Raw genomic sequence first — 27,373 nt, forward strand, 5'->3', positions numbered from 1 at the left:
AAAAAAAAAAAAAAAAAAAAAAAAAAAAAAAAAAGCCAAGAATACAGAGAGGACAGAATGGGGATGGGCAGTGGGAAGGGACTGGCAGAAAAGGGAAGACCTCGGACAATAACACACAAGACCCTGAACTTGGACTTTAGAACATAAAACCTAGCAAAAACTATATTATACGTAAAAGGTGAAACTGACCATCCAAAGTGAAGGTGAGACGATCTCACGACCAACTGCATTCTAAGTTGATACAACTAACACATCACCCGGAAGATGTGCTCTTCCAGCAGCAAAGACTTTCCTCTAGTTTGTTCTTATCCAGCAAACCGATAAGGCAGTAGCAGAATTCGGGAAAAGCCTTCAGAGCCAACAGAAATGGCACGTACACTGCCGTGTGCTCGCAGCCTGTAAAATGTGGACAGAAATACCTCCCTTGCTACTTCGTTGTGGGGATTAGAGGTAACCTACAAAAAGTACTAACAGTGTCCCTGGCAAATAAACGACGTTCAATAAATAGAGTATTTTAAGTGCGAGACCCAGGTTTTACCTTAGAGTAATTTGACTCTGTCACCCTGTTCCCAGAGGGTCTGGTCCATCACCACTGACCTGAGAGTCTCTAACTCGGCCCACGCCTGCCTCTCGGATGCCACACTATCACAAGAGCCACCCAGGGGCAAAATCAGGCATTTCCAACTCAGAAAATGCAGGCCAGGCCACAGTCCCTGAAAGGCAGGCGTGGGGCTGGGTTGGCGGCCAGAGAGGTAGAGGTGGAGGTGCTGCTGTGTTTTGATCAAGGCTATGCAGCGACAGGCGTGAGGGAAGCAGCTGTGGTCTGGTAAAGGAGGAAACTCAGACACCAACCTACTAAGAACTACCTGAGCTACTTAACAGCCCCAGCTTATTCCACTGTTGAAACTGACAACCGGTTGAGTTGCTCAGTATGACATGATCTGAGCGTCTAGCCCTTCCTCAGGCCAGAAATAAGACATTACTGCAGGGCAGGAATGTGTAAACAATTCGAAGGCCCAATTAGAGCATCAAGCAGCTCAAATTGAGAATCTGGAACGAACATCACAGCACGGATGTGACGCCTGGACAGTTATGAAAATCCAGTTCATCTGATTGAACACACACAGAAAGAGCTTCAGAAGATCAGGAAACGGACTCAAGACTTAAACTGGCAGCAAAAGGACATGCAACTCACAGCTGGTTCTAAACTGGGGAAACAGAGCCAGAGTGGGTATCTACTGGTCAGTAAAAATTACGAGACTCAACGGACTGTTGTACAACTAGAAAATGAAATCTATCAATTAAGCAGCAACAGCGAGAGGCAAACAAAGAGAACACCAGGCAAGACTTCTGAAAAGACTCACTTGCTGGGTAGAAAGAAGGAAGAGTTGGGCTCTCGCAAACATCAGCCATCTAAACTTTCTCTGAACCGCGAGGGACAACAGCCTCTCACAGAATCCTTTAGTGGGGAAGTGTGCAGAAGCCACAGGATGCACGAACTTTTCTATTAAATGTATCTGTGTACCTTTGTGAAATAAAGATAATCAACGTAGTGGTATTTTTATAGCTGTTTTAACAAAAAAACCCAGACACTGCCGTGGGGAGCTACAGCCTGTGTCCACCTGGCAGGCACAGGGCTCACGTGGGGCACTGCTGTGCTCTCACAGGACATTTCCACTAGGCACACACGCCAGGGGCTCCCGGGACTCCAGGCCCCAGAGCCTGAGGTAACAGGGAGGTCCCCAGGCACAGGAACACGCAAGTGTCCAGGCTCATGAGCCCTAGGACCTCAAAGGAAGCTGAATTTGGACTCCTAGTCAGGCTCAGAGGCCTCACTAGCAGGACAGCAGCTGCGGGAGGGCTTGCAGGAGCCACTCAGCAACGAAGCGGGCTCCTGGGTATTAAGGAGGTGTGGTGAGCTCACAAGCAGGGGTGCGGCCAGGGAGCAGGCGCAGGCCAAGTGCATGGGCCAGAGCAGGGCAGATGCCGGAGGGCAGCAGTCCCGCCTCTGTGTGGAGGTCACCAAGCACAGAGACGGGGAGCAAAGGAAGAGTCTGTGCCAGCGGACAGCAACTTGAGGTAAACGGTGGTCTCAGGGCATGCGGACAAGGTCAAAGACAGCCTCACTACAAGCTCTGCTAAGAGGCCCAGCCAGGAGTTTGATCCTAGCAAGCTTCTTCATTTCTCAAGTAGTCCTCCCAGGTGCCATCGCAGAGGTCTGGGAGGAGCACTGACTTCCTCTCCTCTTCTGCCGTCCCCGGCAGCACGTGAAGCCCAGGACCCCGCCCTGCACCAGCGGGACCCACACAGGGCTGTCCCACCTAGCCCCTTCCAACGGCACCTCAGCAGAACCCGGAGCGGCAGGGAGGCACGCCGGAAACACCCAGGGAACGAGAGGTCCCAAAACGTGGGCAAGCTTCGCCCCCACGTGCTGTTTATACCATGCCTGCCTCAACCGCAGCCGGCAAGGTGAGCTCCCACGGGAGGAGCTGGCCCAGGCCCGGCCCGGATCTGCGCTCCCAGAGCTTTTACATGTACTGCTCCTCGTCCCTGTCATTCAGGAGCAGAGACCACTTGTCCCCGCCATCATCCATGGTGGCACTGTGCCGAGACAGCCTGTCGGACGTCAGCGAGGACAGAGACACCTGGCTGACGTAGCTGACTTGGTCCCAGGGCGTGGGCCTGGGGGAGTCTCGCCGCCAGTCATCCATGCCCACATGCACGCTGACCTGGGACGCGCTCAGGGGCTTCATGCGGCCGTGGGCCTGCGCCTCGTACCTCTCCAGCTCGGGCTTCCTGTAGCTGGAAAGCGAGAACGACAGCATGTGAGGCACTCTGGACGTAAGGTCCCCTGTTCTTTTTGAAGCCTGGGGAAGGCCTCTCAAGCAGGTTTTTCTATCACATGCAGCATCAAAACCTGATAGGTCTGAAAGGGAAAGGACACTGAACTCCCATGTTCAAGTAAAGTCCGCATGATTTGAAGTTTCCTAGGCAAGTACCCTCAACATAGGCTGCCTGAACTTTTGCTAAGTGCTGGGCATGGTGGCAAATGCCTGTAATCCCAGCACTTGGGAGGCTGAAGCAGAAGGATTGGTGTGAGTCTGACACCAGCCTGGGCTCCATAGTGAGTTCAAGGCCAGCCTGGGCTATACAGTGAGACCCTGTCTCAAAAAAATAAGACAAAACAAAACAACAACAAAACAAAAAACAATAAAAAAAAACCCTTTTGCTAAGCAAATGCATAAACAAATAAACATCTTTTTTAAAAAGGCAAAATACCGACACACAGGGATCCCATGTCTACACGTATTTGAGCAAAGAGCCACCAAGCACAAGGGTGAGAACAGCCTGGCACATGGCAGCTGCTAAGGGCAGACCGCACACTGCGGGCAAATCGCCGTACACACCACTCGGGCTGCCCTGCGGTGCGGCCTGAGGAGCACAGGAAGAAGGGTACGCACCCACCCTCACCCAGGAAGCGGGCGCAGGGGGTGAAGGGCCTTGGGAGACCTTCGGGCAAGTGCTCCCGGCCAGGACTCACCACTTGAGCTGCAGAGAAGAGAGCACCACAGACACGGAGGAGGCCGCCATGGCCGCTGAGCCCATCCACGGCTGCAGCACGATGCCGACGGGCATGAAGACACCTGCCAAGGGAGGGCGTGCACTCACCTGCCGCCCGGGGTACAGCAGGGACCCACCCGCAGCCGCCTCCAGGAGTTCCCTCCGTGGGCACCCAGAGGACCCTGTCCCCAGCCCTGAGGTAAGCCATCAAGAAAGCTGGCAGTGGGTGCTGTCGAGAGGAACTGGGCTGCTTCCACCTGCCCTGCCCAGCCGTGCACAGGGGGCACTGCCTGGCTCCCGGAGAAGGAGCCATAGCGACAGGGAGGAGCAGGCACAGAGGGAGAAGGGAAACAGCAGAGCTCCAGGAACCAGCTGTGCTGGAGACTCAGTCCCAGGGGATAAATGCTGCGCGTGGCCACAGGCCTCATCTGCACAGACCATCTGCCTTCCGGAGCTTCTTACTGCTCTGCAAGCGAGAAACGACAGCCAGGCCCCAGGCACACAGGGGACTCGGGCCTCTCAAGGGATGGCTACTGTCTGTGGCAGAGGTGCAGCTACAGGAGGGAATTAAGCTCCTGAGCCACCTCTGGGGCAGGAAGAGCACCGGCCTGGCTCCCAGGGTCTGCAGGCGAAGGCAGGCTTGACAATGGCTGTTACGGGAGTCGCCACTAACCACTTGGACACAACAGGGAAACTGAGATAGGAAGGTCCTAGTTAAGAACTTCAGGTCCCCTCGGCCCATGCAGAAGTGCTGCCTTGCACAAGTGTCTGGAATATCTCCCCGCTTGGTTCACAGGATTCAAAGGCAGGACGGGGAGGAATGACAAAACAGGAAAAACCAATTCTCTCCACAGTCATTTGTGTGAGTCAGAGTAAAACCCAGACATTGGTCATTTTCAAGACAAGGCTGTGCGACACCCTTCACTGTGTCCAGCACAAAGCAGCCTCCCTGGAACACCATTCTTCAGAACATATGTCTTAATAAGTGGTTCAGAAAAGAGGGCCACAGTAAATAAGTGGCCGTGCACCTTGACCAGCTTTTGAGAAAGCACCAGCGTGAATCAAGCTCGAGAGTTCTCTCAGCAGTTTCTCTTTTACCTTTAGCAACATATATTTTGACACTCACTGTGCCTAGCGAGCCAGCCAGCCAGGGAGTTGTGCAGCTCACCAAGCTCAGCAGGGACCTGGCAGAGAGCTGAGACCAAACGTGGCGCAGCAGGTGAGAGCACCCCACCCCAGCCTACCTGCAGCGATGGGTATCCCCACCATGTTGTAAATCAGTGCCAGCACCAAGTTGACGCGGATCCTGCGGACGGTCCTTTTAGAGAGGTGAATGCTGGCCACCACGTCCAGTAAGTCGTTCTATAGGATAGGGGCATGCTGCATAAAGGGCCTGGCCCACTGCCCCCGCCCCTCACCGCCACCTGGATGTAGCCAAACTCACTCTGATGAGAACCACATCGGCCGCCTCGATGGCAACGTCTGTGCCGGTCCCGATGGCAATGCCCACATCGGCTTGGGCCAAGGCTGGGGAGTCGTTTACCCCATCTCCCACCATGGCGACTTTCTTCCCTTCATTCTGGAGCTCCTGAACCTTGGCCACCTTGTGAGAAGGCAGCACCTCTGCAAAGACTTTGTTGATACCAACCTAAAGGGAGAGGAAATCATCAGTGTCGGCAAAGGACACCAAACAGCAGGATAAACCAAGAGTCACCCCTGTTCCTCTCCCCTCTTCCCCAGGTCCAGCCAGTCATCTCCGTCAACCAAGTCCTGCAGACTCGAGGTCACAGGGCAAGCGGGCTGCATGCTCCCACCCTGGGCTCTCCCCTGGTTTAGGCCACCTGTTGGTCTGCCTTTCCCCAGCCTGGCCACCCAGCTCTTCTGCGTGTCATCTTAGCCATCTGTCCAGGACAGCAACCGTTTGGTTGTGTTGCTGTCATGCTTCGGTTCTCCAGTGGATCCTGAGGACGAAATCTAAACTCTCAGGGGTCTGCCTGCACGGCCCACCTAGACCTTGCCTCTACCTCCCGGCCCGCAGCTGGTGCCACACTCAGACTGTACCACGAGCAGCAATGGCATGTACGAGCTCCTGCACCACTCTGCACCCCGGGTGAGACTCAGGCTGGCTGCTCTCGCTGGGAAGGGGTCACTCTCCTCGTGCTTCCCCCCATGTCTGCGTCTGACCAACTCCTGACTCAAGCAGCGCCTCCCCTGGGAAGCGATCCCCTGCCCCTGCCAGGCTAAGGGAGGGTTGCTCCTTGGCAGCCCTGGGCCACCTGCACACTTCTGCTGGAGCCCTGAGCATTCAAGGCTACACTGGGTCATGGGTCCATGCTTCCCGCAGGTCACACACCCTTCAAAGGCAGGGCCGCGCATCACTCCTCTCTGTAGCCCCACAACCTGCCGTTGTGCCTGTCTGCTGCCTTCATGGTGCTCAGTGTTTGTGGGCGGGATGAACAAGTTTTAACTGGGAAAAGGAGGCAGACGCTCAGCAAGTCCATGAGAAGGCAGGCAGGCAGGCAGGCAGGCAGGTAGGAAGGCAGGTAGGAAGGCAGGCAGGCAGGAAGGAAGGAAGGCAGAAAGGCAGGCAGGCAGGCAGACAGGAAGGAAGGAAGGCAGGCAGGCAGGCAGGCAGGCAGGCAGGCAGGCAGGAAGGAAGGAAGGAAGGAAGGCAGGTAGGAAGGAAGGCAGAAAGGAAGGCAGGCAGGCAGGCAGGCCATGCACAACAGAGGTACTGCTGCTTCTCCCTAAGAAGCAATTACCTTTCACGGGTATGTACGTGTGCACACAGGTGTGAGAGTGGGGTTGGGCAGGAGCACCATTTCCAGGAATCCACGCCAGAGCCGCTGCTGTGTTGGGGTCAGCACTGTGCTGTCCTCATGAACCAAAGACTGCTGAAGAAATGCCCAGAATCCAGGCACTCCTCGGGGCGTACAAGTGGGCTGAGCCAGCAAAATGCTCTCTGAACTCAAAGGTTAGACCACTTTTATGTTAGCCCTCAGCCCGCAGCCATCTGGGGAAATGGTCAAAGAGCACGGGACTGCTTTTGCAGGCGTGCACAGCAGGGCAGAAGAGCGGAGCAAAGCTGCGCGTTGATGCACGGGTGCTTGCTTTGTGTCTGTTTCTGTGTACTGACGTAATCTGTAATCTTCAAGGAGAAAGGCAGCACTGGTCCCCAGCCGTACCTGGGTGGCAATGGCTCTGGCTGTCTTCCGGTTGTCCCCTGTGATCAGGACCACGTCCACACCCATGCTTTTCAGTGTGTGCACCGCCAGGGCGGCCTCTGGCTTGACAGCGTCTGCGATGGCGATCATCCCACAGAGCACACCTGGAGCAAACCACACAGTCGGCAAAGGCGCAGGGCTGCACGCAGGACGTGAGGATTTGCAGTTCCCATCATACACCGTTACGTACGAAAACAAAACACCGAAGTGCGTAATACGCTATGGTTTGGGTTCCAGAGGCATGCAGAGGTCTGGAAGGAGACTGAAAATTCTCAATGGCCACTAGAGGGGTAGAACTCTAAATGACTTCACCGTATTCTTTACAACCCTCTAACTTTTCCAAATTTTCCTACCAGTCCCATATGTTATCTTACAAAGGGCCTATGGCATAAGAATTCAATACCTGTTTTACATGTTTGCTATTAAAATACGAGAAATACAACAAATGTTAAAGGGATGGACATCCAAACTAGAAAATGAACTCTTCCTTTTTCCTATAAAAATATTCCGTATAAATTGCCCAGGCTGAGCTCAAACTTGTGATCCTCCTGCCTCAGCATCCAGCGGACTGCATCTTTACAGACACAGGAAGATTCTGAGCGAGAGAAGCGTGCTTGGCAAGGCCGGCTTCCCTACTTCTGCCGATCCCAGCCTGAGCTGAGGAGGCTGAGGGTTTGTTCGTGAGGACTTCCGAGAAGGAAGGCGAGAGAATGAGAGAGGAGGACATTTGGCTGGAGCACTCAGAATGCAGTGCCATGCTATCAGCTCTGTGCAGCAGAGTCTGACTTCTAGCAGCAGAAACCGGCATGAAGAAAGTGAAGCTCTGCTCTCTCTGAGGTGCACAGCCCAGGGTACACCCGGGGGTGCAGACACAGAGTCACAGGAGCTCTGTGCACACCAGTCTGTTGCAAGTCAGGTGCTGGAGAGCCGCAGGCGCCTCATTATTTAAAGGCACCCTACGGCACACCTTCTGGGAAGAGGGTTCCTGGGTGTCTGTACTGTCGAGTACGAAGGGTCACTTTAAAGTGCCAGTCGGGGCAGGAGCAAAGATGGCAGTGAATACAGTTAGCATTCCAAGAACACGTGGGCTGGCAGACAGCAGAGCTGGCTCCGGGCCAAGGCAGAGACAGTGAGGAAGAAAAGACCTCAGGAGAAGGAAGGGAGGACACAGAAGGGAGGGAGGGAAAGAACGAGGGAGGAAGAGCCTCTTTTGCCCGACATGCCCAGGAAAATGCATTCCGCAAGAGCAGAAGGACGGCTGGGCCGGGAGATACCGTCGATCGCCACCAGGATGGCCGTCTGTCCTTTCATCTCGTGGTCGATCATGGCATCGCTAACGTCGCTGGAGATGGTTAAGCCGTTGCGCCTCATCCACTCACGGTTTCCAATCAGCACAGAGTAGGTCTGGGGCGCTGCATCTATTCAAAGAAAGGAATTCTAATAGTCTGACTTCGAGATCGACTAAAACTTGGGAATCCTTGTTAACAGCATAACAGCCATTTAGACATCATGAAAGACTATGACCTGTAGCTGACTCTTGTAGCAACATCCTTAGAGGACCAGGGAAAAGGTACAACAGATGTGTAGAACACATGGGTGTAAATTAAATAGGGCATGAGCAGTACATGGCACACGTGTAAAAATGCTGTAGACATACTAATCACTGTGTAGTACCCTTATTATTATTGCCTTTAAGGTATCTGTTGATTCTTCTATGGGGCTCCGAGGCAGTTATGTTGCTGTCCTGACCCTAGCAAGTGTGACTAGACTCACTAATAACCCAAGATCAATCAATAAATAATCAGGTCAGCCTACTTTTCTAAGACACGTTTCAAAACTATGCCTCCAAAAAGACCAGGCGGGTCTTTCATGTCACCTCCTCATGGAGCATGTCCCTGAAGGGCCCTGTGTTCACCCATCTCCGAATCCTCTGAGGTTACCCTGGGCTTTTCAATTGCTAGAAGGTGGAGGTGGCTTCTCACAACATCACTTAAATCAAGATTTAGCTGCTAGCATACTTAAGGAAAAACACTCAACACAAGTTTCTGAGGTTCTGGGTGTTTTCCACTCAAAGTTATAGCTGGCAAGCTGTGCTTAGACCAGGAAAGGCAGCTCCCACTCTGAGCAGCAACCCTTCTTGCCTGGAGCAGACCACTGCACCTGCTTCCCTAACTTTCTGTCAGCTAGGTAAACGCTGCACACCCCGCACAAGTTCCCCCGGGTAGGAAGGAAACAGAGAGAATGATGGTAGGTCTCACCTGTTCACCTAGAAGCTTTTAAGAAGTATGATCGATTTGGGCTCTAACAGAGGAAACTCTAAATTACAGATCAGTGAAGCGACCTCTATGGAGGTAAGTCAACATTACTTTGGCCTGCCAGAAACACCAGAGTTTAGATGCATCCAAGTACGCCAGAGAGAAACTGTGGGCTTTCCTGAGGGAGGCCGATGTGGAATGCCCAGCCACAAGCCCCCACAGGAGGGCCAGGCAGGGAGCTCAGGGACGAAGAGCAGGGATACCTTTTCCTGGAGGGCTGCCAATCCCATTCAGCTGCCCAGCCTGCCCACTCGGTGGGCGCTCACTCTGGGACAGGATGCCTTCCACATTGCTGACTTTGCAGCCGATTCCACAGCCTGGCACCGCCTGGAAGTCCGTGCAGTATCCCAAGGTCTCTGTTCCAAGTTCCTTGGAAAGCAGGGAAGAGGCAGAGGGATGAGAACGCAGCGAGGGGCAGGACAGACGCTGGGCTGGGCAGTGAGAGGAAGCAGGGAAGTGGAATTGAAAGGAAAGCTTAGGAAATCGACTGCTAACTTGGCAACAGTTGCTAAACTGAGTAAGATTAGGCAGCCTAACCTACCCTAGGCAGATGCCTCAGTTCATGCTGCACATTTCAAAGAAAGCAATTTTTATGTTGCAAATAATTTCATAAAAGTGATGGGGTAACATGGCAGGTGGCAAAGCTATTTTGAGGTGATCGAGATAGCTCTGCATATGTCAGATCCTGGAGAGGCAGTCGAGAGGAGGCACGGAAGTGGGTGAGCAAAGCAGCAGGGAGGGCCACTCGGGAGTGCACGACCTTCCCCTGACCTGCCAGGAAGACATCAGCGGGCAAGGAGCTGTGCCCATATGAAGGAGAAAACAAGAAACGAGCTTTCTGAAAGAGGTGCCGTGTCTCCCGTCTATACTTACCAAGACGGGGTCTCTGCAGGCACTTTACAATCTGTCAGCCTAGCACCCAGCACAGTCTGCCAAACAGAATGAAAGAGGCCCTCTCCTACGGGGAGGAGGCTACTGCTTCCCAGGGCCTTTGGCTCACCCTGCTGGCTCAGCCCCGGGTCCCCCACTCCCATTTCACGTGTCCCCTGGCACTAAGCCTCACGAAAGCCTGTATTTTTAGACTACCTTTCTCCCCCCGGCTTCAGGCCAAAGCTCCCCAAGGGCACAGGGCACATCTCACTGGTTTTGTCCCGAGTCCAGCACCAAACACATGCTCAGCAAGTGGCCGTGACACTGCTCTGCCTTTGTGGTAGCCAGGAACTGTGACAGGGCCAACTGTGAGCCTCTCCCACCACAGGCAAAGGCCCCCCGGACAGCTGGGATCCCAGCAGGGCATGTGGTGAGGCGGGAGGGCCAGGCCAGGCGGCGGGTGCACAGCAACGCTGAGGTCTACGTACCTCTTTACAGTATTTGGTGACTGCCAGGCCCAGGGGGTGCTCGCTGCTGGCCTCCGCAGTGCCCACCACAGCCAGAACCTTCCTGAGGGGCAGCGTAGCCACGTCCACAAGCAGCAGGACTCGCATGACCCTGGGGACCCCGTGGGTAATGGTGCCAGTTTTGTCAAACATCACGGTCTTTATCTGCCAAAACAACCATGTCTCAGTGATGCAACCCAGACAGCCGGGTTCCCAGAGTCCACACCATCTTGAGGCAGAGCTTCACCTACCTGCGTCAAACATGTAAAATCACCGCAACATAATTTCCTAACCTGATGTTCCACAGGCAACCTGGGGATTTATCTTTACTACAAAGAAAGTGGTCCCCATGTGCCCATCAAAACACATGCACTGTGGCTCGCCCAACCCGGTCCAGCCAGAACCTTCCTTGGCTGTCTCCAAGACATGACACTATACATAGACTTTTTCTTGGTTCAGGTCAGGAGTCAGGCCCAAGGGTCCTCTTGTCTCCTGTCCCCTACTCCCCACTGTCCCTATCTACCAAGGCATAACTGTCTTCTGCTTGCCTAAGTGCAAAAGCCTACTAGAAAAAAGTCTGCACAATCTGAGTTCAAGTAAATCCACGCCACATGGTCAAGGGCAGCTTTGCCCTGGTCTTAAGTGTCCAGGTTCAGATATCGTCCAGCGATCACTCAGGCACCTGCACCTCTGAGGCTTACCTGTTATTTCTGTGAGTCCGGCACCTGGACTGTGCACCTCCCCAAACCTCATCTAAGGGCACCTGGCTGCCCTGTTTGGACCGTGTTCCACAGCTCCGTCATCCTCCCTGATTCGGAAGCAACTCTTGCTGTTTGGACTCCTATGATGCACAGTAGCCTTCTTTCAACACCCTCAACCATCTCCTCCAAAGATTCCCGCCTCCTGCAGTCCATCCTTCACTGTGCAGCCAGATCACTCTTCCTAGCATGCGACCTGGTCACCGAGCGTACATCCTCCCCCGCCACGCTGCCTTCATCTTAGGGCAGCGTGCTCTTTACCCAATCTAGGCTCTGTAGGCTCGCCCCTCCCTCAACAGCCTCATCTACATACACACAATTCTACTCTCTCTCCCTGATGTTTTAAAAGGTTTCACTATTTATCTGTTCAGCAAGTAACCTGCAAGTAATTTCAGTGTGCCACATCCTAGGCTAAAGGCTGAGGACACGGTGCTGAGGGAAAGCTTGGCCCCTGATCTTACAGAGCTTATCACACAGCAGCATTGCCTCCCCCGGCACTTTCTACCTGCTGTGCCCAGTGCTGGAGCGGTCTCCCCACCCTCTGTCGAGTAGTTCTAGCTGAACTGGCGGGTCTCAGGGGCACCTTCCTTAGCCACCTGCACCAGCCCTCACTGCCAAGTAAGCAGGCCTTACTACAGCGCCCTTACAGCAACTCACCCTCTTGAAGCAGTTGGCCATTCAACTCCTGTCTGTCCCACTGCACTGTCAGCCTTGGAAGCTGAGTACTGTGACCACTGCCAGAACTGAGCAGACGGCCCACTCCCCTGGCAGTTAGCACTTGACAATGAATAAAAATAAATGGGGGTGCAAAAGGTCAGGGGCTGGTGTGTTAGGCAGAAGGAAGACTCTTCAGGCACACTGCTGCTCGCCATCTAGCCCCAGCGTCACAGGACCCTGTCACTAAGCCCACAGACGTGAGCTGGCTTTGTCTCCTGGAGCCTGACTACGGGGGGTGACCCTGTCTCCACCCTGTGACAGCTGCACGCCTTGGAATGGCCTAACTCCTCTGCTACAGCTCCCTCACTGTAAACTGGGAATAAAAAGCACCTATAGCAAACAGGGCAAACAGCCATTTCTGAGACGGAACCAGTGAATCTTCACAAAGCTCTTAATCATCTGTTAACTGCTGCTACTTTTGCCATTCTTGTCTCAGTCAGCCTTGGCTACCTAGTCTACGTTATTAACACCGCTGCCCTCTCAGGTTGCTCTCAGGCTTTTCTCTTAATTAAAAAAAGTGAATAGATACATTCTCATTAGGATTCTTAAGGAAAATGTCAACCAAGGCCCAAAAGCAGGCAGGAAGAGCCTGGTGAGGGCCTATCCTGAGTGCCATCTCCAGAGCCTGGTCTGGAGAGCCATCTCCAGAGCCCCCCACCCTGAGCGCCATCTCCAGAGCCACCCACCTTGTGCGCCATCTCCAGAGGCTTGCCTCCCTTGATGAGGATGCCATGCTGGGCAGCCACCCCGGTTCCCACCATGACGGCCGTGGGTGTGGCCAGCCCTAGGGAGCAGGGGCAGGCAATGCACAACACAGTGATGGATGTCTGGAAGGCGAACCGGATGATCACCTCTGTCTGCGAGATGTGCTTGCTGGGGCTCTGAAGGGGGAAGATAGGCAGGTTGAGAGCGCAGTGTGGGGTCTCACAGAATCCTCACCATAGCAGGACATCTCAGTGGGGGTGGTGGGGCCTGAGACAGCACAGTGAGCTGGGTTTAGGAAACACAGCTGTATTCTGGCTGCCTCGGTATCACGGGGTTCACTTCATGGCCCCACATCTCAATGTCCCAACTTTATCCTACAGGGTCCCCTCTGACAGGCAGGACCAGAAAACAATCATAAAAATCTCTGATGGGGCTGAAGCAAAAATCTGGGAGTCAGACCACACAATTTGTATCTGACTCTAATGCTAACCTCACCTCTCTGTGCCTCAGTTTCCCCATATACAAAATGGAGTTGATAACACTCAGCTGGCTCATATGTTGTTTTACAGGTTGAATGAGGCAAAATACATATAAACACAAACATATACAGAGTATAACATTGGGCATAGGAGAGGTATCAAACTATTATGATTATTTTATCATTATTCTTATGTAAATTTAAAAACGGATGTACCGCCAAAGAATCTATCCTAAAATAATAATCACACAATTAGAAAAGATACAGGGATATCTATCACTATGCTTTGTTTTGTTTCTGTAAATGGTTACAAACCTGGAAATAACAGGAGATTAATTAATTAAGCAGCATGTAATGGAATATTAGGCAGCCTCTGGAATGATGATGCATATCTACATCTACAGACATGGAAGCAGCAGAATTTACAGGGCAGATATGAAAAGACAAGTGCTGTGATTTTACTCATGCAAAATCCCCTGCCTCTACCTGGAATAGAACCCTGGAAAGATGAGCAAAAACCATGACTTCTAGGGAAAGGCTTTGGTGCCATTTTTATTTTATTTTCTATATTTTCCCTGACTGTTTTCTTTGTAAACCCCCCTCAAAATATGAGTCTATTTTGTAGATGTGGTGGCACAAGTTGGTATCAGTATTTATACTCTGAGATCTTGAATTACTTTGGTTTATTTTTCAAAATAGCTATTAGCTATGGAGTCTAACATTTGTGTAATTACAGAAAAAAGCACATTTTCTTTTTTTGGTTTTTCTCTGGTACCGGGAACCGAACTCATGACCTTGCGCTTGCCAGGCAGGCGCTTTTGCCGCTGAGCTAAATCCCCAGCCCCAAAAAGCACATTTTCTAAATTGAGGTCACAGACTACAATCTCTTTACCTTCCATCTACAATTTATTCTTTGATTTTGAAAAGCAGGATTCTAAAATAAGGTACATTATTTTTTTAAAAATAATGTGTATTCTAATTCTCATAAAAAGTTGTATTTAGGTAGATAAGATATAATTTTTGAGAAAAAGATGTCATTTTTTCCTAAACTGAATAATTCTTGTTAATACCACCAGGCATTCTGGTAACATCAGGTGGAGTTCTAGAAGTTAACGTGAACCTTTCCTACAACGAGTTTATGCCACAGAGGGACGACAGTATCTTAAAGGAACATGCAGTACCTCACTGGCCAGCATCCTCCCTGATTGTGCAGATAAAAACAAAAGAAGCCAAAGTAAGATGGAAAGCCTGAGACAGCAGAAAGTCACACATTCCGACTTGTTTAGTCCTGTCTTCCCACAGCCCCACGCCAATGAGTTCTCCCCAAAAAGCAGAAATGTTAGGCGGTCAGGTGCCGTGAATAGTCACTGATAAATTCTAAGATATACTCATAGCTTATTCTTAAAAACACTGAGGTCTCCTTAGATGTCAGAAAATGCTTAACTTGGCTGTTTTCCATTTAAGATAGAAAAGTTAAGGGAGAAAATGACATCTTAGTAAATGACATGTACCCTAAGAACATTTGGTGTACCTTTAGTTATATGTAGAAAATTTTTAAAAAGAAAAAATTCCATCCTATACTTGCAGTTTCTTATTCCATGGCTCTAAAGTAAGTACTATACTGGGCTAGGGATGAGACGAAGTAAAACACTGTTCCAACACAGCTCTCTGCAGGCCATGAGCTTTTCAGGTACATTAAGGTTTTTCAGTTCCTGCACCAATGCCATCATCATCGTGGGGACCCATCCTGTGCCTCACAGAACTTTTAGCAGTGTCCTGGTTTCTCCACAGTAGATGCATGTTGCATCCACACCACTTGTGAAGACCAAAAATGTGTTCAGATATCGTCCCTGACAATCACTGACGCAGGTTAAGTTTTCTGGGGGACTGCATTTTCCATATTGTTTTCTAAGCTTGATAAAACAGTATTTCCCAAGGTAGTGTTCTTCATGTACCTACAATGTTAGGCATTTAATTATTAAAAAGCTTGGCCTATACTGGCATGCAGTCTTTCATCAAAAATACTAGAAAGTACTATGACTTGGGGAAGTAGGAGGCTGAAGATCGTATCAGTGAATACAGACAGCAAAAAAAAATTTTCTTAAAATCTATTAAACAATGTTACCATGCCATCAAAATTATTATTATTATTTTGTCTTTTTGAGACAGGGTCTCACTATACAGTTCAGGCTGGCCTTGAGCTCACATTGTAGCCCAGGCTGGCCTCAAACTCACAACGATCCTCCTGCCTCAGCCTCCAAAGTGCTGGGATTACCGGTGTGAGCCACTATGCCTGGCTTTACCATCAAAATTATGAAGCAGCCTATCTTCCATGACATATACCTCTTAACTTCAGAAATGGCCAGTACTACATACTGTAAATGCCTTAAGCATTATGAGAACCAACTGATGTCCATGGAAATTACCTAAGTAGATACGAAAGGCAACTTTATACAAACTTGTAGAAACAGAGCAACCAATTAATTGTCCTAACCTAATTTAGATTTTACTGTCAACAAATGAAGGAAACCAAACATAGTGGGTAATTAAAGCCCAGGGGAATCTAAGATAAGAATGAATCAAATTCATGACAATAAATTATTTAAAACACAACAACCATACTGCTCAAAGCATTCAACTTACAGGAAAATATTTCTGCACAACACCGAAATCGATAAAACCGATTACAATCCAAACCACCAACGTCAAAGTTGAAATGATGATGATAAACGGGACAAAATAGCCACTGAACCGGTCAGCCAGCTGCTGAATGGGTGCCTATGAAAATAAAACATCAAGATCACGTGAAATTACAAACTGCAGCCATAAAACACCGCAAGCACGGGGAAGGACTGGGCCCTGGCCTCCACATTAACTACATTTACTTATTGATCTTTATAATTAACTGTTTACTCTGTGCAAATGAGGGAGCTGAAGTCACGCCACGTTTTGAGCTTCTTCACTACCTTTGACATCTGAGCCTCTTCCACCAGTTTCACGATCTGAGCCAAAGTAGTGTCGTTCCCCACGTGAGTGGCTTTAATGAGCACAGAGCCGTGAGCGTTTATAGACCCGGCGATCACCATGCTCCCGGGTTTCTTAGTGACAGGCATGGCTTCCCCTAGGGGGAAAGAAGAGAGAATTGTCACTTGCTCGGCCCCCCTTCACATCATATGCTACCTGGCACAGGGAACATGAAACAAGCCACCTGACCTGTGATGAGGGACTCGTCCGCCATGGTGTTGCCTTCCAGAACTTTCCCGTCCACTGGGAACTTCCCCCCTGGGACAACCTTGATGACATCACCCCGCTGCACCAGCTCCATGGGCACTTGCTCCTCTCTGCAACAGATGCCCCCCAAGTCACACCCAGCCCCTTACAGAAGCACCCCCCACCCCTACCAGGCCCGGTTCTGGGTCAACTGTTGGACTAGTTCCATATACAGCCAGCCCCCTGTGCCTGTGCGCTCTGAGTCCACAGGCTCAACCAAACTGGCTTCCAAAACATTCGGGGCAAATACATTTTCATCTGTACCGAACATACACACTTCTTTTCTTGTCATTATTCTGAGCAATACGCTACAAAACGCTTCACATAGCGTTTACATTGTAGTAGGTACTGTAAGTTATGTACAAGTGAGTTAAAGTATACAGGAGGAAGCAGGTTATATGCAAATACTATGCCATTTTATAGGAGCCCTGGGAGGTTCTGGTTATCTGTGGGGTCCCCATGGCTACCAGAGGTCAGCTGTTGTTGCTTTATACCTGGCAACAGACAGAGACTGCGCATGAGAAGCATGTGGGGCAGAGTCTCACTGCCACGCTGGAGAGCATGGATTTTACCCTATGACAACAGGGACTCACTGGGAGACTTTCCACCAGAGAAACACAATCAGATTTGCACTTCAGAAAGGTCACTGGTTTGAATGTGGAAAAATATTTTGAAGGAGGCAAGGCTGGCGGCAGGTGGCCAATGAGGGGACTGCATCAACCATGCCTGGCCGGAACAAGGCAACAGCCCTGGGCACACGTGAGCCAATGGGGGGAGCAGGAGACGGACAAGCAAGAACCAAGAGGTCAGAGGCCAAAGTGCAATGGAGGAAGAAAGGGAGCCACAAAAGAAGTCCAGGATCAGCCCCAGGACCTGTGGAGCGCGCCAGGGAGGAGGCCCGCCATTCCTCTCAAGGGGAGCAGGAGAGTGGCGAGGCGGGGAAGTTAGCCACGAAGAGAAAGCTCTATGGGTGTGGCTAGAGAGAGGCCTGAAAATGAGTCCCACGAGGCTTGTGTCACAAGACACAGGGAGAGCACGTGTCCCAGTGACAGTCTATAGCACAGTTACGGCACTAAGGAGAATGAAGGAGACCCACAGAGGAGATAAGCAGCAGCAGGGTAAAGACATTATCGCCTGTAATCCCAGCACTTGGGAGGCTGAGACAGGTGCATTGTTGTGAGTTCAAGACCAGCCTGGGCTACAAAGTGAGGTCAAGGCCAGCCTGAGCTGCATAGGGACACCCTGTCTCAAAAAGAAAAGAAACAAACAAACAAACAAAACATTATCACATGCCAAAAGGCCATGAATGTAAAATGTCCTACCACCTAAACTTGGGATAAAGAAAAAAGGACAGGTGTCCCCAGCAGAGGGACAGAGGCAAGGAGAGGCGATAGCCTCATTAAAGGGTCCATCTCATACAGGAAACTCCAGTGGGCGCCAGGCAGTACCAAGAACCTGTGCACACAAGCAGAGGTCGGAGCAGGTGAGCAGGAGGCAGAGGGGGCTGGAGGCCCTGGTACCTGGCACACCTCATGTTATCACATGGTCAGCCTCTCCAGGCGACAGTGCCAATACAGGTGGCAGGGCAAGTGGCCATACCCCTGGGAAAGCGGGGTGACCAGGAGCCTGGAGCTTCCTGTTCAGGAGGGTGTGGAGGAAGGACCCTGAACATGCAAAGCAGCGTAAACGGACCCGATCTGAGCACACCGCCCACCTTAGGCAAAGTCACAATGAACTCTGGCTCCCTGATGAAAACACGGTAGCATCCTGTTGTTGGTCAGGTCCACTGTGTGTTCACAGGCAAAAAAAAAAAAAAAAAGAATCGCCTTCTTTGAAAAGAACTGAGTAATGGCAGGTGCAGCCCACTTCCCTTGGCCTCTCAGCTGACTGGTGCCACCTGGCAGGACACAATCTGCTCATGTCCAGGTCACTAAGCAGCCCCTGGGAAGCACCAGAGGCTCTTCAAACTGTTGTTTGCAGAGCAGATGGAGGCTAGGTGCAGCTACACAAATGCAGGTACGGGGGCTCTGTGCCCCCTCCAAATGCTTTCACTTTTCAGAAATTTTCATGCCATTAATATGTAAGAGGAAAAAAAAAAGAAGTCAAGGTGCATGAGACTGCAGAGCCACCAAAGCTGCTGTGTGTGCATGTCCGTGTGCTTGTGTGTGTGTGTGTGTGTGCGCATGTGCACGTGCCCACCCAAAGCACCAAGTGGTCATCACACAGGATGCCTGACTGGAGACGGTGTGGCATGGTAGCCGAGAGAGTGGCCCTGTGTCTCCACGGGCCTGATCTCAGTTCTGCCACCTTCGGTGGACTCTGGCCAAGTGACTTGACCTCACTGAACTTTAGAGTTTTGCTACTGGGTGAGGGGTATGGACTGTGTTTGTTTTCACAAGGGGAGAGTCTGGAGTCTGTGACAGTCAACAAAGATGGAGACGCTGGAGTCTGGGGAGATACCAGGAGACTCCCTCCTTCCCCAGGGGTGGGGTGCCCCAGAAGGCTCACTGCACAGGACTAAGGGAGGGAGCTGACAGGCACCCCACGCAAGACCTCCTGTTCTCAGCAGTCAGAAGTGAAATCACAGGCTAAAAGAGTACATGGGTGCAGAACTTCAGGAATGTGTAAGCAGCCTGAAATGATCATCGCCCAAGACATGGTTTAGATCAAAAATGGTCCCCAAAACCTCACGTGCTTGGAAGGCGACGGGATTATGGGGTGGTCTGGCAGGCTTGCTGTGCCGAGGGGTCTGGCTGGAGGAGGCTGCTCACTAGGGGCTTGGCCTGGAGGGGTTCTTCCCCCTCCTCAGCTCCTCCCTCCTTTCAGTGTTTCCTGGATGCCATGCAGTGGGCAGCTTCCCTCCACCATGCCCCTCTGCCTGGAGCCGCCCAACCACGCAAGGCCTAAAACGTCTACCAACTCCAAGCCAAAATAAACTTGCCCTCCTTTAAGTTGTGAGTGTCAGGTATTTTGAGCCAGTGATGAGAAAAGTGACTAAGTCAGCCCAGAATATAAAAAAAAAAAGGCTAATCAAGGAAACAGGGAAGACTTAATTTGTAAAAATTTCTGTATTATTAAATATGCTTTAAGAGTCAGTATGTGGCCAGGCATGGTGGTGTACACCTGAAATCCCAGCACTTGGGAGGCTGAGGCAGGAGGATTGCCATGATTCAAGGTCAGCCTGGGCTACATAAGTGAGTTCAAGACCAATCTGCACTATATAGTGAGACCCTGTCTGAAAACAAAGAAAGAAAGAAAGAGTCAGTACATGAAAAAGTTAAGAACATAGACTCCAGAGCCAACAGCCAGCATAATATCCACAAGCTTCTACATAATTCCTGTGTGACCCTGGGTCAGTTGCTCAGCCTAGCTGAACCTCAGTTTCCTCTGTAAAATAAGAATAGCAACAGTCCCTAACAAACCCATGATAAAGGGCTTTTCCCTGGGTGAGGGGAGTTACAAGGTGAATGCACACGTTAAATACAAAGAGGTTAGAATAGTGTTTGATTATATACCCAAGCAATAATGATAATAATTATTTTTAATATCAGACAGCCTTATGAGAAGACACTACCACTCTCATTTGTTCTTTCACAGGTCAAAGCCCTAATCCCTCTTGCCTGTTTGAATCCTCAGGTCTTGCGTATTCCATGCAAGGCTCAGTCATATTCCACGTCTCTGTGAAGTCATCCTTGACTCATTGGCCTCCTCTTCTTATTCCTGGACTCCTACGTTTACACTGCTCATCCCCATCTGGTGTACATACACCACTGCTTGTTCTTTAACTTAAAGCTTTGTTTGTGTGACGCCTTGAGAGCGTCCTTGCCTATTCTGCAAGGTCTAGCGCAGCATAACCGCGGGATGGGTGCTGGCTGCTTATTGTCCAGGTACACGAATTGATCGTGTGCTCTACTGGTGAACACAGCCTACCTGAGGATTAAGTTGTCCTCACCGAGGGTCACAACTGTGGCTTCTGTGGCTTGGAGAGACATGAGTTTAGCAAGAGCTTCTGAAGTTTTGCTCTAGGAAATAACCAGAGTGGAAAATGAGAGCTATGTCAACCTGACTGTCCTGACCCAGACAGAAAGAGGCTGTCCCCCAACACAGCCATCCCATGCGACAAAGGCTCTGCAGGTGCTGGTACACAACGCCTGGGCCACTAATGTAGTTCTAGGAATTCCATTTCACACTGAAAACATCCTTCTGCTGTCTTTTATGGCCTGTGTCCCACTCACTCTTTCACAGGACCCAGCGCGAGGGAGGAGTTCAATGCAGGGTGTTAACAATAATACAACCCCAGGTGGAAGTAATACCCTACACTAACACACTCTATACTAGGGCACTAAAAGACCAAGTGAGTTTTAATAATTAACCAGATTAGCTGGGATTTTAGAAATAGCAACCAATTTGGAGATTAGTGACTGTAGCACCTAATTATATGCAGGTTTCAGATGTCTTAAGTCCTTCCCCACACTGTGTGTAATTAGTAATTCTCAATACGCGTTCAAATGGACTGAGATTTGTTTTCCTGGAGGAACAGTCCTTTTCGTAACAGGAACCGTAACTACCTTTGCCACGTGTTCCAGCCACCGTCCCAGGGCAATGAACACGAAAAGCATAGGGGGTGTGTCAAAAAATGTCACAGGACTCTTCTCCGCCTTCTCAGCGATGGCAACCACCAGGATGACCAGGGAGTAGGCATAGGCAATGCTCGTGGCCAGAACAATGAGCACGTCCATGTTGGCCGACCTGTGTCGCAGAGACTTGTAGGCCTGGACGTAGAAGTACCACCCACCGAGGAACTGAAAGACAAGGAGAGCAAAGGCTGCCAATGAGCAGGGGGGAGGATTTGATGAGCCGGAGGCCCCCAGGATGGCAAATACTCTAGGCTTGTGCACATGAGTGACATTACCTTTTCTTCAGTGATTGACATTTATTAAACATACTTTCTAATTCAGAAGGAACTACTGGCCTACAGAAATTGGATCATCAAGGGCATGTGTAATCTTTAAAACCCAGAACACACAATACGAGTGTCCATCAATAAGAGAATGGTAAAAAAATAAATCACAGTTCATTTAAACTACAGACAGTGTCAATCTGTAAACAGAAGATTCTGTATCCATAATCCACTGGCAAAAAGGAAGTCTGTGAAACAAAGTTAAGTAGAAATGCCAGTGCACATTAGTGTATCTCACATGCTCATACTTCCTCTAACAAAGTCTGTATATATTATGTGAGCATGCACATCACATATATACACATACAAATGTGTTTTCTCCACATAGATGAGATCTGGAAAGATACATGCCTGACTCCTAATGACACTGTAACTGCCCCTGGGGAGCATGGTTGGGCCAGAGGCAGGTATAAAGAGTATCTTCTCCTTCGATTCTAATACTTCAGTATGACTAGAGTTCTTTTTAATATACAGTAATTTGCAAGTAAAAATAAAATGTAGGGAAAAATTCAGTTATAAATGTTCACTCCCCAAAAGTCAAACATCATGTGCCAGTTAATCTTGACTGTCGACTTGCTAGATTCAGAGATTCTGGAGAGTTGACTCAACCGTGCAGACACCAACCTTAGCATGGGTTAACTACTGATGAGTTCATAGCTGAACGGGCTATTAGAGGTGGAGCCTAGCTAGAAGAAGTGGGTCATGGGGGCCATGACCTTGGGGACTATATCCGGTCCCTTCCTCTGCGGTTCTTCCCCTGCTCTCCCCTTGGCTGTCATGAGGTGAGGGGCTCCTCTCTTCTGTGCCCCTTTGCCGTGATGTTTCTGCTTTAGAGCCCCAAACTATGGACTGAACCCTCTCAAATGATGAGGTAAAATAAACCTCCGTTCCTTTGAATTATAGGTGTTAGCTATTTTGTCTCAGCAATGGGAAAGCTGACTAATACACACTCAATAGTAACTCAAGTGCTTAGTTTTATGTTCCAAAATAAATGCACAGACAGCACACTTCCCACCGGAAACACGGCTCGTTCCTTAACATCACCATCACAGCAGACATTCCACACAGCCTGCCTGCTGAATTACAACAGTGCTCATTCGTAAGGACCATATCTTTGCCCTTTCAGGACAGACCATTCAAGAGAAGTATGAGCTCTGGGGCATCCAGCTGCTCCTTCTAACAACAGGTAAATTAAGCTGAAAGGTAAACAAATTGGGGACACACAGTTCACCAGTCTTACAGGGAGGAAGCTGCTGCTCTAGGGAGTTCTGATCACCTCCAGTCAATTGTGAAACTGACAGGGAAATTAGACCCTTCTTAGTCCCCAGGGCAGAGGGTCTGGCCCTGTCCTGTTGATCATAAGACAGAAAATAAAAGCAGTAATGTCAGGAGCTGGCTCAGGAAATACCACTGAGGGCAAGCTAAAAAGCTGTGTTCAGCCTAAGAGGGACAGTACCTGTGGGCCACCCACAGGCACTGACAGCAGGGGCTTTCCCAGTTTCCTTACGTACCTGCACAAACGTACACAAGATGAAGAAGATGAGGTTCAGAATGGACAGTCCCGGGATGATGTTGCGGTCCAGGACCATCGTCTCGTGAGACTCGTGGCTGGGTATTAACATGTAGATCATTAAGCCCATGACAGGGATGCCAAAGACCAGGCTGCACAGGAAAGACTTCCTCCACCTGGAAGCAAAGGGAGACATGTTAGACCCTGTGCCCTGGATCACAGGACGTGCCCCTACTGAAGATTCGGTCTAAAACCTGACTTTCTCACATGTCTGGAACAGACCACCGTGGGTTAAAACAAAAGTAAGTCTCTCTCCCTGACTCTGCCATCCCAGGGACAATCTAAACATTAAAAAAAAAAAAGACCTAAGCACTGTGGCAACAGAGCCCTCTTCTTCACTTGGCTGATATATGGCCTTCAACCTAAAGGTTTCACAGCTGAGGCCCAGTAGCTAGAATCTACCCCAAAGAGGTTAACATTCTCAGTCTACAGCTGCTACGGCTCTTTCTTCGAACTGTATTCTTACACTAACCCTCACAGGAAAAGAAATAGCGGATGGCAGTATTTCACCGGTATAAGCTTACTTACACAATCGATCTTGTCAGGGCAGGGGTTTACTGGGGACTGAGCTACACCCCCAGCCCTTTTTGTTTTTTATTGAGACAGAGTTGTGTAAAGTCACTAAGTTGCCCAGGCTGGGCTTGAATTTGTGGCCCTCCTCCTTCAGCTTCCCAGAGTTCTGGGGTTGCAGGCATGCGCAACTGTGCCTAGCCATTACACATTCAACTTTTAAACAATTATTTAAAACAGAATCAGTAAGAATAGTGAGGCGGTCTTGATGAATACGTCTGCAATCAGGGGTCACAGATGACAGCTGTGGATCTGTACCAAGTGCAGCACGTGTGACTCTCTAACCAAGTGGTTCTGGAGCCTCCTCCCCTGCTCCTCCCCTTCTCTGTCTCCTTTGCTCATCCTCCACTTCTCTGTTAATGGTGGAATGCCCCAAAGCCCGGTTTTCCATCTCTTCACTTTTTTCTTGGTGACACACACTGGCCCTGCCTTTACTGTGTGTCCAGACTGGTGCCCAAGGAGTCAGCCTCCCTGGCTTTCCAGGTCCCAGGCCTTCCAGTCCCACTTATGCCCCGGGGATCCTTGGAGGCCCCAGAAGATGCCCTCCCACTACCAATGCATGCAGCCTAAGGCTCAAATCCTGGGTCCCCACTTGGAGGCTTCCTCAGCCTTCCAGAACCCATCTGCACCACCGCTGTTGCAGCTCCTCACTCTTTGCCTGCCCGACCAGAGCCGCTCTAGGCAGGGATGACGGCGTCTGTTCATCCCCAGCAGCGTCACAATACACAACAGCAGCCTCTAACTCTGTCGCAAGCATTAGAGACTGCCTGGAACAATGAACCCCAGCCTCCTGCTTCCTTGGCCCTCTGCTTTCCATTCAGCCATGGTGTCTGCCCTCAGATTCTAGCTCCAGAATCTATGCAAATAAAATCTGAAAATACTGTTTAAGAAAAAAGACCCTTCCTTTTTCTCTCCCAATTTGAGCACTATCCAATTACAGCTGGCTGTTTAAAAGAATGAAAATTAAGTCAAATGTAAAAATTCAAGGCTGGGTGTGGTGGCGTGTGCCTGTAGTCCCAGCACTTGGGAGCATAAGAGGCAGGAGGATCGCTGCAAGTCCAGCCTGGGCTACATAGTGAGACTGTCTCAGCCCCTCTGCAATCAGCCCCACAGTCACACTAGCTTCATGTGTTCGAACACAGAGGTGCAGTGCAGACCTGGAACACTGTCATTATCACAAAACTTCTACGACAATGCTGTTTCAGAGTGTTAATGTCCCACAGAAAAAGGCAACCAATCCAGGTGGGAGCCCACGGACAGCAAGGACAAAGCACAACAAGCACAAAGCCAACACAAAGACATTCACACAACAGGAGCCATAGAGTCGGCAGGGACAGGAAGATGGAGAGCGAGACAGGGCTGCAGTTGTCGTGGTGTTCTACCTACTGCTTTATTTCCATCTTGTGGTCCAAGTGATGAGCGTTGGGCCTTCTCTGGGCCAGGGAAGCATGGAAGCCAATCTCCTTGTTAGCAAAAAGAGAGGGGCAGGGAACAAGGGGGAAGGTACTTGTTAAAATATGCATTGGCGGAGAGCACTTTACAGCTCTGGAAAATACACAGTGAATCTCAAAGTGCCTCTGGAGACTACTGGGTCCTCCTCTCCTGCTGGCCAACAAATCCTATTTGGAGGTTCAGTACTGTCTACGTTTAGGGACTGCGCCGTCTGGGAGGATATGGTGTCAAGTGTTGATTCCAGACCCTACTGTTGACAAAGGCCGTGGGTGCTGGGCAGCTAACTTCATCAGGCCCCAAAGCTGACCAATACTGACTTATAAACTCAGAAGTTTTGAGTTTAGGAATCCCAAATATCTTCCGTGGTCTGGCAGTTTCTTTCCATTCATAAGAAAAGAGCAAGAGAGGTTAAATACTTCACCCAAAGCCACAGAGCTATGCAGACAAGCTAGAGCCAGAACTCAGGCCTCCAGGTCCAGTCCTGGCTGCCACCCACTGGAGCTGCTCTCAGCCCCTTCAGGATCCGGAAGCCAGGCTTCCGCTGTAGCCCACAGAGCCTGGGCCTCCAGCTGGGGCTTTTCTCATGAATGACCCTGTGTACTTCTGTAACCACCTTGATCTGACCAGCAGGCTCTGACTTTATGAACATATGTCAGGAAATGTTGTCAGTCACCTTGACAAAGAGAGGGGCCCCAGGACTCCGCAGCTGGGATTCTTATACAAAACTGAAAATTGAGGCAGAAAGAAGAACATCTAAGACTACGTAAGACAAATGCTTTTACAACTCACACTAACCTGAGTATATTACGGAAAGGTACCCCAGAGATGCACACAAGGAAGCCAAGCAGTATTCCAATATTCCTCCAACAAGGAAGAGAGTGTGCTGCACACACTGGGTGAGCCAAGTGGAGGCAGGTTGTATTTAAGGTCCTACCTGAGACTTTCCTTCCCGCTTCCTGCATCAGCGTGACTCCTTAGCCTTACACTACCATGTCACTGCTGTATTCAAGAACAACACAGTGGCAGAGTAGAAATAGAAAGATAGGCCAGGGTGGTAGCACATGACTAGAATCCCAGCACTCGGGAGGCTGAGGCAGGAGGACTGCCTTCAGTATGAGACCAGCCTGGACTACACAGTTCAAAACCAGCCTGAACTACACAGTGAGACCTTGTCTCAAAAATAAAACAAAACAAAAACAGAAAAATAGCTGGGCCTCAAATTGTGAGATAAAGTGCTGCTCCATGTCTGGGAGCTGGGTCCCAGGGAACAATGCCTTTAACCACTCTGAAGCTCTCTCCTCATTTAATGAAGGACCCCTATCTTCTGCCTCTGGCGTGATACATCATTTCCATGTCAAAAAGCTCTGCTGGGCCACATGCAAAATGTAGAGAAACTTAAAGATAACATGGCATAAGCCTGCTGTAATGTTTCATTTCATATGCAATTTCATAAATAGTCCTCACTAAGCTTAATTTATCCTTACCAGTAACTACCACAAGGTGATCTCGTCTAGTGTTGATTGCTTTAACCCACTCCAGTCATCACACGATGACGATGTTCACTCTCTATAGTCTGGGGTAACATGGCTCTTAAAAGGGGAAATGCTAGGTTTCTGCACAACCTGGGCGAGGGAGCAGGAGGCAGCACAGGCATGGACATTCTAGCTTACTTTCCACAGCAAAAAGGATCAAACTTTCCTGCAAGACAGGCCTAGCAGTGGGCGAGATGTAGTATCATTCTGCCCAAGGCCAACATTCCCTTAGTCTGTAGATACTTGCCATTGACAGAAATATTTGAGAATTATAATTAGGCAATTTAGCACTATGTACCAGATAGCTCAGCAATACTAATGCTTCTCAGGGAGTATCTGAAACTAAAACTAATAACAATAACATCTTTTCCCCCTATCTCTTTCTTACCTATTCATTAATATGCTCTCTCAGATGATCTGATATTTACTGACCTTCTTGGATTATTCGAAAGTAACCTTATACCATAGTAAAAGTTGGTGGATTTTAGGTGACTTTTACTTTCTCCTTCTGCTTAATTATATGTTCTTAATCATTTCCCTCAATGGTGATTTGTTACTGCTTTATGAACACCGGGTATAATTTTTCACGAATGAATTACCTCAATAATTTTGACAATATCCCGTGGACCGATAATTTCTGGATCAAATTTCACACGGGCTTTGCTGGTGGCCAGGGCCACAGAGGCGCAGGTGATGCCGTTGGTCCTGGTGAGCTTGGACTCTATGTTGTGAACACAGGAAGCGCAGGTCATCCCTGTGATCTGTAAGACAGGGGAACACAATGCCACGGGACCAAGACTGAGAGGGGGCCTTTCAAAAGCAGCCGGGGGTGCCAGGTGTTGGGGCACAGGCCGGTACGCCCAGCACTCGAGAGGCTGAGGCAGG

General features: G+C 49.9%; 1 protein-coding gene and 1 pseudogene across 3 annotated transcripts in view; one reads left to right on the forward strand and one right to left on the reverse strand.

Annotated features, from left to right (window-relative positions):
- The first annotated feature begins 677 nt into the window (after positions 1-677).
- LOC106148871 lies at positions 678-1,690 on the forward strand (annotated as a pseudogene).
- Positions 1,691-1,797: 107 nt separating this feature from the next.
- The window catches only part of Atp7b (ATPase, Cu++ transporting, beta polypeptide), a 68,726-nt gene continuing 43,150 nt past the window's right edge, over positions 1,798-27,373 (reverse strand). For 2 of the 3 annotated variants that reach the window (XM_005387612.2, XM_005387614.2), the window contains 17 exons: positions 27,088-27,249; positions 24,891-24,967; positions 22,876-23,050; positions 20,973-21,206; positions 20,335-20,426; positions 16,348-16,475; positions 16,101-16,255; positions 15,778-15,912; positions 12,638-12,832; positions 10,459-10,641; positions 9,304-9,469; positions 8,060-8,203; positions 6,747-6,889; positions 5,006-5,209; positions 4,806-4,923; positions 3,542-3,644; positions 2,529-2,802 (listed from right to left, as the gene is read on the reverse strand). In XM_005387612.2, the coding sequence (XP_005387669.1) occupies positions 2,529-2,802; positions 3,542-3,644; positions 4,806-4,923; positions 5,006-5,209; positions 6,747-6,889; positions 8,060-8,203; positions 9,304-9,469; positions 10,459-10,641; positions 12,638-12,832; positions 15,778-15,912; positions 16,101-16,255; positions 16,348-16,475; positions 20,335-20,426; positions 20,973-21,206; positions 22,876-23,050; positions 24,891-24,967; positions 27,088-27,249 (2,688 nt within the window). Of the gene's footprint in view, positions 2,803-3,541; positions 3,645-4,805; positions 4,924-5,005; positions 5,210-6,746; positions 6,890-8,059; positions 8,204-9,303; positions 9,470-10,458; positions 10,642-12,637; positions 12,833-15,777; positions 15,913-16,100; positions 16,256-16,347; positions 16,476-20,334; positions 20,427-20,972; positions 21,207-22,875; positions 23,051-24,890; positions 24,968-27,087; positions 27,250-27,373 lie in introns of all 3 variants that reach the window. The other variant, XM_005387611.2, reaches the window with a different exon arrangement.

The sequence above is a fragment of the Chinchilla lanigera genome, unplaced genomic scaffold (genome assembly GCF_000276665.1).
Source record: "Chinchilla lanigera isolate Chin_1 unplaced genomic scaffold, ChiLan1.0 scaffold00030, whole genome shotgun sequence".
NCBI classification, from domain to species: Eukaryota; Metazoa; Chordata; class Mammalia; order Rodentia; family Chinchillidae; genus Chinchilla; species Chinchilla lanigera.